This window comes from Aythya fuligula, chromosome 3 (genome assembly GCF_009819795.1).
Source record: "Aythya fuligula isolate bAytFul2 chromosome 3, bAytFul2.pri, whole genome shotgun sequence".
Taxonomy (NCBI): Eukaryota; Metazoa; Chordata; class Aves; order Anseriformes; family Anatidae; genus Aythya; species Aythya fuligula.
In genome coordinates, this window is record NC_045561.1 from 103,406,648 (window position 1) to 103,421,382 (window position 14,735).

Below are 14,735 nucleotides of genomic sequence, written 5' to 3' on the forward strand. Positions count from 1 at the left end.
GATCCCTGCCCCTCCTGCCCCAGGGATCACTGTCCTGGGGGGTGGCCGGAGCTGCCCCCTGCCTCCTGACCCCATATGGGGGCACCACCTTGGCTGTGGAGTACAATAGCCTAGAGAAGTTTCTCCCTGATAGCCAACCCCATGGTTGATGTAGGAGGCTGGGATAGCATTGATGGCCTCACAGCCTCTTTTTTTTTTCTTTTTTACAGGAACAGCCAGCTCTTATGGTTTGGGGTGTCTTACATAAGGTTTGGAGGCCATCAGGGTGGCCTGGGATGGGTTTTTCAGGGCGCTGGGATGTGGGCTTTGGGGGCGCAAAAAACCGGGATGGGGTTTTTGGGTCCCAGGGCTGGGGTGCGTATTGAGCCCTCAGTCTTTGGGGTGGGTGCCTGCCGTCAGCATGCAGACCCTAAATGGGACAAATGCCCTGAACCCAGTGCCCGGGCTGGCCTTTTTGGGGGCTGCCAGGCAAGGGAAGCCCAGCCCCAGGTCTGCGATGTGGACTGTGTGACTGGTTGGAACTTATGGGGCCTGGGGGGCAGCACCTCAGGTTCCTACAGGGAGAAAAGGGCCCCGGGCCCATGGAGCGCCTCAGCACCCGGGGGGGGGCGGGAGGCAGAGGGACCCAGGGGCGTGGCCTGCCCGCTCGGTGGGCGTGGCCTCCGCGAGCGCGCCAAAACCTCCGTGCCCCTCCTCCCTCTTCCCGGAGACACAATGGGAGGCGGGCCTCTGGCCGGCCTCCCGCCCAATGAGCGCCGCGCTCGGGGCGCGGCTCGGGCTCTGATTGGCCGGTGGACGTTGTGGCGCCAAGTTCGAAGGGGTATATAAAGGGGACGGCGGGACCCCTCGCCCCCCAGTCGCTCCCCGCGCCGCCGCCATGCTGCACGCCCGCGCCCCGCTCGCCGCCCGCCAGGAGCAGCCCCGGCTGCCGGCCCTGAAGGGCCTGGCGCTGGGCGACAAGGAGAACACGGTGAGCGGCCCCTTCCCTCCCCCCCGCCCTCCCTCCGTCCCTCCCGGGCCCCTCTCTCACCGCCCCGCTCTCCCCGCAGCCCCCGACCGCCAGCAGCAGCCGCGTCCTGGCCAGCAAGGCGGCCCGCAACATCTTCCAGGAGCCGGTGAGTGCGCGCCCCGAAGGCGTTCTTCCCCTAAATCGGCTCCCTCAGGGCCGGCGGTGCCCCCTCGGGGCCCGTTTCCCCTCCCTCAGCCGCTCCCCGCCCGCCGCAGGGCCCCCGGAGCGCCGAGCAGGAGGAGCCGCTGCTGCGGGAGAACCCCCGCCGCTTCGTCGTGTTCCCCATCCAGTACCACGACATCTGGCAGATGTACAAGAAGGCCGAGGCTTCCTTCTGGACGGCGGAGGAGGTGAGGGGGTCCCCACGGGGTCATCTCCTCCGAGAACCCCCCCAAGCCTTGGGGCAGCCCTGAGGCTTCCCCACGGGTGTCTCGTCCACGCCATCAAGAGCTTTTCTTCCTTGTTTCATCGTTTCCTATTAACGTTCTTTCTTAATGTGTTTCTCTTCACGTTTCAGGTCGACCTCTCGAAGGACATCCAGCACTGGGAGTCGCTGAAGCCCGAGGAGAAATACTTCATCTCGCACGTCCTCGCCTTCTTTGCTGCCAGCGACGGCATTGTCAATGAGAACCTGGTGGGTGTGGGGACAGCCCCGACACCCAGCTGCTCTGGGGATTGAGCCTAGCCAGATAACTGCATGGTTTATGGCACAACTGCCAGCTTGTCTGCTTAGGGCACGTAGTGCTGCCTGATCCTGATTAGCAGACCAGATTTCCTCCTTGTAATACCCAAGTTTGCCCTTTCCCCAGTGAACATTGCCCTACAGTAGTAGCACTTGCCCAATTCAGAGCCCTTGATCTGTTTCTAACCTGCTACTGCTCTCCTCCCTAGTGGAGGCTGAGGAAAATTAAGAAAGTTTCCTGTTCCTGGGATTAAAAACCAACTCATGGCTTGGGGCTGTGAGGGGCAACTGCTCCTCTTCTTCCTGCTCAGACCCCACACTTCTGGGACTAATCTGCAGAGAGTTCTGTGGGCTGAGCAAGAGTAGTTACAGACAGCACCGCGGCTTCTAACCTGCAACTTATTTAACAATTTTCACAAATGCTCCTTTATTTCCTCTAGGTGGAGCGGTTCAGTCAAGAAGTACAAATCACAGAAGCTCGTTGTTTCTATGGCTTCCAGATCGCCATGGAAAACATACATTCAGAAATGTATAGCCTTCTCATTGACACGTACATCAAGGATTCTAAGGAGAGGTTAGTGTTGCCTGACAATGAAAGGTCTGAAACTCTGAGCTGTTGAGATATAATTGCTGTATATCTATTATTTTGACTCGAAAGCTGATTTTGGGGATTTGAACTAGATGTATATAAAATAATGGTAAAAGTGCTGCTTAAGAGCAACTTCAGAATATCTTTTTGTTCTTAAGTGTGAGAATTTGCCTAGATTGCAGGAAACTGAAACCACTTAACGCTGAAAGTAAGAAACGAAACTACGTAAAAGATACAACAAACAAGTGGCTATATTAAATTACAGTAAGCTCTCACATAGAGGACCCACTGCACCTAGCAGGTAGTTCTGTAGGATATTTTCTCTGAGAATCTTGCTGCTTGTATTAAAGAATCTTACCACTTGTATTAAAATATCTCTAAAACCCTGCAAATCTAGTTAATGGTTAGCACCTAGTGATTTGACTGTTTTTGCTGGGCTTAATAGCAAGCAAAACACTTTATTTCCCCAAAGTGGCTTTTGATGTTGATTAAAAAACAAAGCCAAAGTGCAATGAGATGGATCAGTTCAAGAATTGCATTTTAAAGCTAAATTCAGGGCTTTTGTGCAGTCTAGACTAGATTTATTCTGGTATTTTCTTGTAAGACCAACATCTGTTGAGAGAAATAACTGGTGCTAGATGTGGTTGAGAGAGATTTAGTTGCTGATACCTTGTTGAAAGCTGACATTTCTACTCCATGGTGTTTAATTCCACCAGGTGTTTAAGGAAGAATTGTCTGCTCCGTGGTGCTTAATTCCACTAAGTGTTTAAGGAAGAGTTGCTTACCTGAAAACTTAGGTCTTGGCACTGGATGTTGGCCTGTAGTTTTGAAAGCCTCCTTCAAGTATAGTACTTGGTGAAACAGCACTCCCCTTGACACTGTCAGGAATTCGTGTGAACTGGTATTGACATGACAGAAAGGTGGTGCAGAGGTAGTAGATGGACACAAGTAGAGAGAGGTGCAAAATAAAATGGGTCAGGTTACTTAAATATTGAGGGTACAGAGCAGTTGTAAGAATAACACCATCTATGGCTAAGAACGCTGTGTTAGTTGCTGTGCTGCTGTCTCATGCTACTGACGCTTCTTGCTTTGCAGGGAATTCCTTTTCAATGCTATTGAAACGTTACCATGTGTTAAAAAGAAGGCTGACTGGGCCATGCGCTGGATTGGGGACAAGAAAGCGACATATGGTGAGTGCGTCTATTGGAAGCAAAGCGAGATTCCTTCCCTAGCAGGATGGAGGAACCACCGTTCCTCTAGGCAGTTTAGAGACTGTTGTCACAGGATGAATAAATGCCCTGGGATAATTCTGGAGATTTTCGTCTTGCAAATGAACATGAATATTTGTAAAGTTGTTGGTGTTTTGAATAATGAGTTCACATGGCAATCTTCATATACTTTGCTGTATGAACAAATTGATAAGACGTGTCTAGAACTGGCCCTTGATCTCCAGCAGGCTTGTAGCAGTTGGAGGCAGTGGCTCCTCTGCCCCAGTAATTCTTGATGTCTCACTTCACAGGTGAGAGGAGATGGTAGAGATCATTATTGTGCTACTGCTAAAGCATTAAATGAGGCCAAAGTTCCTCACTTAATTAAGGATGAGCAGACACTGACTTCAATCTGCTGCCAAAATGACTACTCTTTGTGTGCACTCTTTGGAAAAAGGCAGCATTGATGTTTAACCAAGGGGAAGGAGCCTTGGCTTCAGCTACCTGCTAGCTGCTCTAATTTGGTTTTACTTCTCTTATTCCAAAGTTCTACTTGATAACCAGAAGCCTTTGCTAGAATAGCTTTATGGATAGGTTATAGCACCCTTGAGCAGAAGGCTTCATTGTCCTTCGAGGGCTCTGTTTATCAGTCTATTCACAACTTCTCAGCTTTAATCCTGTTAAGTCTTCCATGTGATACCAACATCCATTTCCTTGTAACAGGAGAACGTGTAGTAGCTTTTGCAGCCGTGGAAGGCATCTTCTTTTCTGGCTCTTTTGCTTCAATTTTTTGGCTGAAGAAAAGAGGATTAATGCCGGGACTCACTTTTTCTAACGAACTCATCAGTCGAGATGAGGTAAGGCTCAAATTTTAGCAGTTAATATGGTGATGTGCCATGTGGCTCGAAGTAATGACATTCTGCTGGAGCCTGTATTTTTCTGCAGGGTTGTATTTAGAAAGAGGCAGTCTGTAAAGCTCACTAAAGTGTGTAAACATGTGGTCTCGTGGATCTTAGTGAGTGAAAGTATTATTTTATTAACTCAGAAGGAGCTTAAAGTTTCTCACCAGCTCTTTCCCTTGCTGAGGGAACAAATGCAGTTGGTACTGGCCTGAATTCATTGCACCTCCTGGGTAGGCAGAAAGCTGACTGCAGATAACACTCATGTGGCAAGGGCAATAATGGTGCTTAGTCTTTAGGCTAGTTACTCTGTGCTACTGCTTCGAGTGTTTTTTTTAAATCAGCATTCGTGACAATTTTCTGAAACTTCTTCCCAGGGTCTGCACTGTGATTTTGCCTGCCTCATGTTCAAGCACTTGATACACAAACCGTCGGAGGAAAGGGTGAAAGAAATCATCATGAATGCAGTCCTCATAGAACAGGTAATTGTCTGCTGCTTGTTTAGGAACTTGGTCACCATTAAGTGCAAAGCTGTGGAGCTGTTGGGTATAAAATTACCCTAGACGGTGCAGAGTGAATGCTGGCTGCTGTACATGGTGTGCTTCTGTTTTCTGCAGGAATTCTTGACGGAGGCACTGCCTGTTAAGCTGATTGGCATGAACTGCACTTTAATGAAACAATACATCGAGTTTGTAGCAGACCGGCTTATGTTGGAACTGGGATTTAAAAAGGTAAGGCTAACACACAGAATCTGTCATGGCCATAGTAAGTTTAATTTCTTCCAGAAACCCAAATCCTCAAATGGCTGCGGCGATATTGGTATAACTTACAGATTCAGTTATTAGTCCTGCTGTTAGGAACTGTTTGGGTACCCACAGCAGAAAAGGCAAAAGAACACTAATGAAAGACACGTAGGAGTTGCTGTGCTTCTGTCTAATGGGAACGAGAATGTAAAGACAGGAATGAACAGAGAAGACATGGGGCAGAGGCTTTTGTTCACTGCATAGCAAGCCTACCAGTGGTGTCATTAGCCATCTTTGTAATGCTTTCATGAGTTGCAGATTTGAGCACCCCTAGTGACTGTAGCATTCATTACCTTTGCATTTCAGATATACAAAGCAGAGAACCCTTTTGATTTCATGGAAAACATCTCTCTGGAAGGCAAGACCAACTTCTTCGAGAAGCGAGTAGGTGAATACCAGAGGATGGGAGTCATGTCAAAGCCCACAGACAACTCGTTCACCCTGGATGCAGAATTTTAAATGGACTGAGATGGCATGAGTTAGTGTGTATGCTCTCCTCGTCACAAGGAAAGATCAAACAAATTGAGTCACGTTGTGACTTCATGTTTTGTACTAAAATCCCACTCCTGAGAGGTGTGGAGACATGGGTACTTCTAAGGAGGCTAGTGTAACCCCAGCAGTAAAATCCCTTTTTGTTAGACTTTGCCAAAGGTGTTAATTCTTAGAATGCTTAGATGTATCTCCTGCAACATGCGCTACTTATCTGGTGAAATGGGGGCTCCTTCCTTCTGCCAGATGGGGGCTTTGGGTAATCACCACTAGCTTCTCCACATCTAGAAAGGACTGTTTGGGAAATTCTGGCCTTAAACTTGTTGAATACTCTGTAGAAAACTCCGGAGGCAGCTACATGACCTCACTGCTTTCTTAGCAGGTTTTAAGTTTACTTTTTTTATGTTATTTTAATAGTTTGTACATAAACCTGGCACTTTAACTTTCAAAATAAAGAACTGTCTCATAATACTCTAATGGTAAAATGCAAGTCTAAAAGTTCATGATTTTGCAACCGAACCTTTTGTGTCTTGTGCTTCTTTCCTGGTACATAACATGAAAAAATGGTTCTGTGAAACAAACTGCAATGATTTTAAAATCTGTCAAAGAACAAAAGGGTATGGAAGGTGAACAACTTGGTAATAAGCTGGATATTCTGTGTATTGGAGAACAATATGTGGCTAGATTTTGCTGTTCTTCAGTATCTGGGAACATTATTTCATGTTAAACCCCACTGAGAGACTGAAATTGGCTACTGTCTTCTTCCTTGTGTTGGTCTATTTGATAATGGGAAAGAAACCTGATGGAACTTAAACCATTTCTGTGAGCTGGAAGAATGCTGAGTTGGCTTCTTTCTGCTGAAGGCTTCCCTCTTTGAAAATGTGTGCAGTACGTATGGTGCTTCTCTGAGAGATGCACTCTTGGGTTAGAAGTAAATGATTTTCTGATCCTTGCTCCTTCACTCTCGGGTGCACTGAAGCTGATGGTGTGTGACTGTTCTTCCCCTGGGTCCGTGAAGCTGGGAGGATGTGCACGTTTCTAAGGCTGTCCTAGGGAACAAAACCATAAATTATTAAAAAAGAAAAATCCCCGAAGGCTGGAATGCAAAGCAGAAAATGCGAGACGTGTAACAGATGGCTCCAAAATGCCCCTGCAGCACTGATGTTGGTAACAGGTCAGCAGTCGCAGTGGGCTGAGAATAACGTGCTGGGAGCTGGAATTGGGGATGTGTTAGACTGAATGACCAGATGCATCATTCTGAAACGCTGAAACTTGGTTCTTTTTAATGTTATTGGGCATGTTTCCTGCTAAATATCAGCATTGCTCCCTCAGCAAGCTGGGTTTTGAGCTTGTTTTTCTGAGTCAGGTCTCGCTGTATCGTAACGATCCCTTTCTACTTGATTCTCAATATATGCCAAGGATGGAAATGATTGGGGTGGACAGGTTGTGATTTTCTTTTTACCCTGAACTCAGGAGATAAAAACCAGCACTATATTTTCAGCATACTCCAGAAGTGCTGCTCGAAATGGAGGTGTGATGGCCAAGTCATCTTGTAATGGCAGGCAGGAAGAAAGTCCCTTAGCCAAGCGCACTCAGGGGGTAACAGACACTGTAGATGCGGGCGCATTAGGGATGGATTAGATAGGAATTAGTCAGAAGTGATTCAAGGAGAGAATAAGGCCTGCTGTGGTCGGTATTAATCTCCTCCTGGCCTCGCAGATGTATAAATGCCTACTGACTTGTGGTGTACGAACGCCCCGTAATGCAAATCAGCTCTTATGGTGTGATCCGGAGGAAAGCTTTGCATCTGGCCCCGCCTTTTTTAATTTTGTTTTCACAAGGAATTAAACATCTTGCCGTTGGTTGGATTACACAGATCACGTCCAAGCCTTGATAAAATGCTTAGTTACCGGGAAGCGATTAGTTCCTAATTCAAGCGAGATGCCAGTTGTTTTGACACTTGATCCTCCTCAGCACCGAGGGGATAATGGAAGCTGTTGCTTCCCTTCAGAAATAAACCAACAGAAAAATGAAGTGAAGTGAAAATTTAACTGACCCTTCAGGATATGTTTGGGAGCGGAGGCAGAGGAACCAGTGGAGACTGAAGCGAAGTGATGGAAGGGCTGATTTTTTTTTTTTTTTTTTTGTACGTGTATGAATCAGAACAGCTGTCTGGTGGGGGTTCTGGCACAGTAATTGCTGCAAGTGCAAAGCAATTAGGCTAGTAGAGGAAAAATACTGAGGGATACGTAAAAACGGATGTGTTTGGTGCAATGCTCTGATGTCTGTCAGTTGATTTATGCAGCCCTGATCCCTAGCTATCCCCCCGTGTTATATTTATTAATACAATTAACAGCTTTTAACAGCACCAGATGCAATGGAAGAAGACTAACTTAAAGCTTTCTCATTATTTTTATTTCTTCTGTTGGTTTTAAAAAACACTTGCATGGGTACAGGTGAGAAAGCCTCTAACTAATTGACACCTTTTCTCTTTCCAAGTTGCATGTCAGATGTAAAATCTTAGGCAATGTGGGGGAGCAAGAGCGGCGACCCAGGGTTAGGCTCGTCTTCAGGAAGCAACTGCACCGTTAGGATGTAATGACAAAGAAAATCCCCAGATTTCTCAAATTTCCTGGAGTGATGACAGCAATTTGTGCCCAGAAGAGGTCAGAGAACAGTTCCTGCTGCTCACGCCTGCAGCAGGGCACAGCCAGCCTGCGGATCTGAAGGCATATTAACAATCTGGAGCGCTCCCCGGAGGGTAGCTGCTTCCTCCATGCTGGTGAGAAGTCAGAAAAATTGCCAAAAAGTAGTAAGTGAATGGAGTTCTTCTTCCAAAGCCCACTTCTCACAGTCAGTGATGCCTCATTTCATTTTAAGCTGCTGATTACCTCTTTGGCCCCTCCATGCCTAATGAATTATAAGTAGTAAATACTTCCATCAGAAAGGATCTGAGAGCTGCTCGTGTCCTGTTTGCTGATGGGAAGCTGCTGTTTTCTTAGGAATCCATCCCTTGGGGGTGTTACTGATTCCTCTGATTCACACAACACAGTCACTCGGTTTCTGTGGTACAGGACTTCACATCGGGACTAGCTTATAGGTCAGAGTTATGCCTCAGCTGCCTTTAATGGTGGCATTGCTCCTTCCTCAGCCTGCGGAGAAACAGCTTTATTCCTTCGGAGTGTTGTGTGAAGGAAAGATGACATCTTTGATATCTTCAGTGATGGGTTCTTCGTCGATCAGCAGATAAAAGGTGGTGTTTGCTGGGCACCTGCTCTTAGCTAAATGCCAGGTAGCTGTGGGATGGACAAGGAACACCAGTTCTCATTCCCCTGTCTGGGTGTTACTGGTGCTCTGCTGGCCATCTGCTGGCTAACAGCAAGTCCTGGGGCACTGGCTGGCCACCAGAGCTGTGGCTTTAGCTCCTGATTTTAGGTTACCCCCACACCACCATGTGCTTTTGAACCTGCTGGAGAGGAGTTCACTGTGAAGGTGAGTGCAGAAGAAAGGGTGGTGTTAAAATCTCCCCTGCTGCGGCTGCTGCTTCTCTTGCTGCAAGCAGAAATCCTGAGATGCACCGAGGGTGAATGAATTTAAAATGAACACCTTTTCTCCCCCCTGCTGTTACTCATTTTTTTGAGACTTGAAATATCAAGAGAAACTTACCGTAGTGTAATGGCTTTGCAATTTTTTTCCAGTAACCAAATCCCTCTCCTGCTTTTTCCCGGCTTGTAATGCAGTGTGTAGTTCAAGCCGCAGGCAACGTTGCTTTGTTCGTCAGATGAAGATTACAGTGAATTACTAGGAGATGCTTGTGCTATGCAGCACTCAGGAGCACTTGGCTGGCACTGAATGCTCGTGTAGAGGCTTTTCCCCTGGCCTAAGGGTGAAGATTCCCATGTTGGCTACACACTGGTGCCTCTTGGAAGCAGACTGGGGGGGAAAAAAGCATCCAAGGCCAGTTTCTGCTATCACTTACTGGTAATTTATACTTCCAAATATTGTAGGATTTAGCTTAAATTAAGGGAGAGTTTGCAGTTTTTGCACATCCAAAGGTTGGACTTGCAAACTATGGTCTTCTGGGTTGTGTTTCTGCTGTTTGGGCTACGGGGTGCTGGTACTCCTGCTGCAGCCTCTGGTGCTGTCGAGGGCTCCTGGTGAAATCCAGTTTGTGTAGTCTCCACTTCCCCTAGTACTACGATGGTTTTACTTTGCTAGAACCTCATCCTAATGTGACTCTAGCAAATGAATCGTCAGGTAATTGAACCAATTAATGCTATGCAAATGAATTGGCAGGTAACTAAAACTGTTAAATCAGTCACTTCCAGGCCAAGCTGCTGGGTCCCGAGGAGGGCGCCTGCAGCTATTTCTGTAGATGGTCAAATTTTGGGGCAAACCAGTTTTTGCTATGCATGCATGTCCTGGATATGTCCCCTGAGAAATAAATCTCCAAATCCATGGCTCTGCAGGTGCTGCTGGGGTGCAGCCCCAGGAGATTTTGCAAGAGAGGAGGAGTGACACTAATCCCTGGTTTGAATCTGATGCCCTGAAGGTTGGTGCGTGTTTTGTCAGTGCCCAAGCTTTTGGGAGAAGCCTGGGCCCATCTCATCACTTCAAAATCCCATTTGGTGCCTATTTGACCACTTACAGGTTTTATTTCATATTTTGCTGGCCTTCTCTGATAGCCGTAGCCACATTGTTTCCCCAGTTACTGATTAATGGCAAAGGGAATTCCTGCCTATCCTCCTGGGTAATTTCAATTATTTGTCAGAATTTATCCCTGAGCCACTCAACACGCAAAATCCTCCTGATTCAACAGCAGGATGAAGCATTGGGCTTCAGCTGAGCTTCTTGCAGTGACTTTCTCACTTCCTTTGCACCCTTTTAAGTAATAATTTTGTTTTGATGTGATCCAGGAGCTTTCAATAAGCGTTTGTGTCAGTGCTTCAGAACGAATCTCCATCCTCCCACCTCAAATCACTGTTCGGCGAGACACTGAGATGTGTTTTTCCCAATTCAGGACACAAATGAATAGCAGTCTCAGGTTGCCACCTGCTCTGGTTTTATCTTGGTTCTGTAAGTAGCAAAGTGTGCTGACAGCCAGATTCCTATACCTCTCTCCCTTGGAGTTAATTAAATGGTTTATCTCTGGCATGAATTGATTTTCAGGGTGATGCTAAAATGTTTCAGCCCCCCAAAAAAAGTACACTTCTGTGCTTCAAAAGTTAAAGTTCAATGGAGCAGAAGGGAGCAGGGACTTGGCAGGGAAGCTGTGGAGCAACGAGGTTTCATTAGATGAAGTTCAGAAGCAGCAGTGTGTTCAGGCAGGGAGTGGATTGGAAACGAGCATTTCACAACAGAGATGTTAGCAGGGCCAAGCGTTCCCATTTGCAAGTGTCTGTTCTGGTTGAACGTTGCTGTGATGCCACTTAAATGCAGCCCCAGCTATAAGGAGGAGTGAAATGTAATTCCCTCCTAAAAGGAATCAAAATATTAATTTGTGTATCGGATTCTCTAACAGCTTCAAGCAAAACACATTCAAGGCTTAACAATGACTTTGCTGTTTCGATTACTGCTTCTGGAAATTGCATCTCCTATCGATGTAGCTATTACAGTTACTCCTGATGATGCTGTAAATACATGTGGACGTACAGAAAACTGAGCCTGATCTGGTTATTATTGCTGCCTGGGAGCTAAGACTGGCAAACGCTGGAGAATGTAACAGGATTATTTTTTAATACACATTTTCCATAAAATGGTTATCCCTTGTCAAATTGAAAAGCTATTTGCTATGTGAAGTAGGCTAATTTTATGGTAAGTTTTTAATCTTGCCGTCTTTTCATCATTCAGCTGTTACTGTTCTTGCTGTTACTAAATCCCAGGATTACATATGAAATGGCAGGACGGCTGGATTGCATTTAAATTAATTAAAGCAAAAATGTTTCAAGTGAAATGTTCAATATTGTGTAGATAATCAAGAAGCAGATGCAGTTTCACCTCTCGCATCCCCACATAACACGTGCAAAAGGACTGAGATTTAAATGTGCGCATAAACTCAAGCGTCGCTGCTCAGACTCCACAATGGGGGAGTGAATTTTGGGCAGATTAGGGAAAGTTGTTTATGATGACCAAGTAACTTTGCCTGAAGAGAGATGTTCAGGACCAGGCTTCCTGATAAGCTTGGCCATGCAGCTGGTACTTATGGTGACATCTCTGTGTCTGAGCCTCCTGCGGCTGCTGTCCCCTCGCCTCTGCAGGTGAGCTCAGGCTTGCTTCTACCTCCTGCTCACCTATCCATGCTCCGGTTCTCCGTCAGGTCCAGCAGAATTTCTTTTGGAGTTAGGCTGCTGCCCCAGCACTTAATCTGAAGTCATGTTTTGCAATAACTTGTACCTGCTGCAAGCACTACAGCTGGCTGTCAGCAGGGGGGCTCCTGCACAAGGAAAAACCAGCAGCGAGCCCAGCAGTGCGGTGCCCAGGCTGCTGGCCCTGCTGTCTGCGAGGTGCCAGGTGACTGTCACATTTGGGGTGAAGGCTGGGCTGCTGGGGCTTCCCCTGAGGGAAAACACAGGATCTGTTCTTGTAGTTACTGCAGCAGTACAGGACATCCCCTGCTTGTTTGCTTGCAGAGCTCACAATCAGAGTAGGCATTCAAATCCTCTCTACAAGATTTTGTAGCAGGCTTTTTGCCATGCGGGCTGCTGAGGTTTTGGGGAGCTGCTGAATCTGCAGCACGAGTCCTTCCCTTGCAACTTCGTGGGCAGGGGACTATGAGAAAGTGCATCACACTCGCCCAATTTCACTGTGCAATACAACAGAGGATGGGGATAATTCTTTTAGGAGATGTGCCATGTATTTAAATCAATGACTGAACTTAGTTCTTGCTTGTGCCTGCTCTGCTGAGCTTTCTTTTTGGATGCTGGGGCCGTAGCAATCAAGCTGTGCATCCCCTATAGAGATGGGCTTCCCAGGATGCTGTCACCAGTGCCCTCAGTAGGGGGAGAGCATTATGTTTGTTAATTTAGGCTTTTTCCACCAAAATCAGGGTTGTGCCTCTCCCTGCAGCCTCCTGCAGAATAAAATCAATCCAAACAGGGAGGTGGACTTAATGGTGTTAGAAATATTGGGGTGGGTGGGAGGGTGTGATGAGAAGACAGCAGAGGTGGGTTCTTCATTTTTTCCTGTAAATCCTTCACTTAGGATAGTGTCAGTCCGGGAATAATGTATATCAGGCACAATCACACAGTAGATCTTGGGTGAGGTGTTAATGGTGGGTTTAATCGGTCTGAACATGTGCGTGCCCCCCTCCCTGCTGCTCACCAAAGCACTAGCTGGTATTTAACCCAGGTGGAAGGCAGCTCTTGTTTTGAGTGGCTTCACCTGGAGAGCACATTTGACTTGCTGAGAAAACCACGTATTGCTGAGCTTGGTAGCTCATTTAAAACCCTGGGCTGTGAATGGAGCTGTCATGTCAGCTGCACAGCTCTGGGGGTTCACCAGGGAGCAGGACGTGGGGCAGCTTCGAGGACAGAGCCTGAATTGTAGCATGGGGCTGCTGGAGGAGGGATGGAGCTGGGCAGTGCCGATCTGTGCAGCTCCATCCTTTTGGTTTTCGTGCTGGTCCCCAGCCCACACCCTGGCAGAGCAGACCTTCATTAGCAGCATCCATCTCAACAGGGCTAATTAGCAGGTTGGTGCTGCTCTTTGGCTACGTGAGGCTGGGAAAAGCTTGCCAGTGTTCAGAAGGGCTGCAAATGCCCTGCTGTGAAAACTCAGAAATATTTTCCACTGGCTTATGTGGGCCCTTTGGCCCCAAATACAGTGGTTTAACTATCCCTTGCTTCCCATATGTTAAAAGCATAAAATGTTTGCCTCATGTCAGCCTGTCCTACATGTGCCAACTGGCAGAAGCCACATAAAAGTGCCATGGTGAGAGGCAAAACAGCAGCCAGCAGCCCTGGGTAGCCACCGTGGTTTGCTGACAGAGCCAGGGGTTGTAAGCTGCCTTCTAAATATTTGCCAGAAAGTTTTGCTTGGAAATGGTGAATATTATGACATAGCGCAGCTAAAAATAGAGCGCTCGCTGGTAATTTTTCAGTCTTTGGTCTCACAGCGTGAGGCGTGCTTTTCAGAAGAGCTGTACATCTGTGTTCCCCCGAATTCACTCACGGCATCTTTGCAAATCAGGCCTTTTGTGCCGCCAAAAATCAAGTTGGTAAATTAAATAGGAAGAGGAGCGATGGAAAAAATAAACCTCGAACTTGTACCAGCAAGGGAACTATTACGGGAGCTGTTATGCCCTGTGCTTCATCCTTAAGAGTTTGCCAAAGGGAGGCTGGAAAGGGTTTCTCACCTTCGTGTGTTATTCAGGAGCTAGGTTTGTTGGCTTTTCAAGTTGTTTGTGGCAAAGAGAAACAAGAGACTCATCAAGGGGGACAAGTGGGCTGCCATGAGCCACAGGCGACTCGCTCCTGCCCTTGCTGGAGTGAGTGGCACAGCTCGGTGCCGTCTGTAATGAGGGTGAGGTCAAGCTGTGAGGCTCTTACGATCCCTTCCCTAATTAACTAACCGCAGCCTTAATGCTTCCCGGCAGCTGGGGTGCTGCGTGTGGCAGCAGTGCCACTTGGTCAGTCCTCAGGCTTTGCGAATTCTGCTCCAGACCTCCCGAGAGATGAGCTAAAAACGTTTTTTGTTTTTAAAAAGCCTTTTTTTTTTTTGGGTCTCGGGAGCCTTGTGGTAAAGAGGCTGCTTCTGTCTTTACACTGGGGGCCCTACAGAGGCCTGGCATGGGCTCACATCTTCCCCTGCCTTATTCATTGAGTTGATGCAGATTTTCCTCTGGGCCCTATGGGAATGGTCACTTTTTGGGCTAGGAAGGGGTGCAGTGCTTTTATGTTTTTCTACTGGGGGTAAAATTTTCAGCTCCTCGGAGCCAGGAGCCCAGTGTGCAGGCTCCAGGCAGCGAGGGCTCACACCGCAGCCATGCACCAGGCCTCCAAGGGCGTTGTGGTGTACTGCTCTGCTCCTGGGGCCTGGGCCTGTAAATCTGTTTTCAG

The 14,735-nt window shown here is 47.4% G+C and overlaps 1 protein-coding gene across 1 annotated transcript; it reads left to right on the forward strand.

Annotated features, from left to right (window-relative positions):
- Positions 1 to 877: 877 nt before the first annotated feature.
- RRM2 (ribonucleotide reductase regulatory subunit M2) lies at positions 878 to 6,198 on the forward strand. The gene is made up of 10 exons (XM_032184746.1): positions 878 to 970; positions 1,050 to 1,115; positions 1,225 to 1,359; positions 1,527 to 1,643; positions 2,132 to 2,265; positions 3,376 to 3,470; positions 4,212 to 4,345; positions 4,765 to 4,869; positions 5,005 to 5,118; positions 5,497 to 6,198. The coding sequence occupies exons 1-10, from the start codon at positions 878 to 880 to the stop codon at positions 5,647 to 5,649; spliced, it is 1,146 nt and encodes a 381-aa protein (XP_032040637.1). The 3' UTR covers positions 5,650 to 6,198.
- The last annotated feature ends 8,537 nt before the right edge of the window (positions 6,199 to 14,735 follow it).

What these genes read in the sequence shown, in the direction of transcription:
- RRM2 (XM_032184746.1), top strand. Translation starts at nt 878, where the DNA reads ATGCTGCACGCCCGCGCCCCGCTCGCCGCCCGCCAGGAGCAGCCCCGG. An exon ending in CCTTCTGGACGGCGGAGGAG is followed by an intron (nt 1,360 to 1,526) that starts GTGAGGGGGTCC and finishes TTCACGTTTCAG; the next exon opens with GTCGACCTCTCGAAGGACAT. An exon ending in GCATTGTCAATGAGAACCTG is followed by an intron (nt 1,644 to 2,131) that starts GTGGGTGTGGGG and finishes TATTTCCTCTAG; the next exon opens with GTGGAGCGGTTCAGTCAAGA.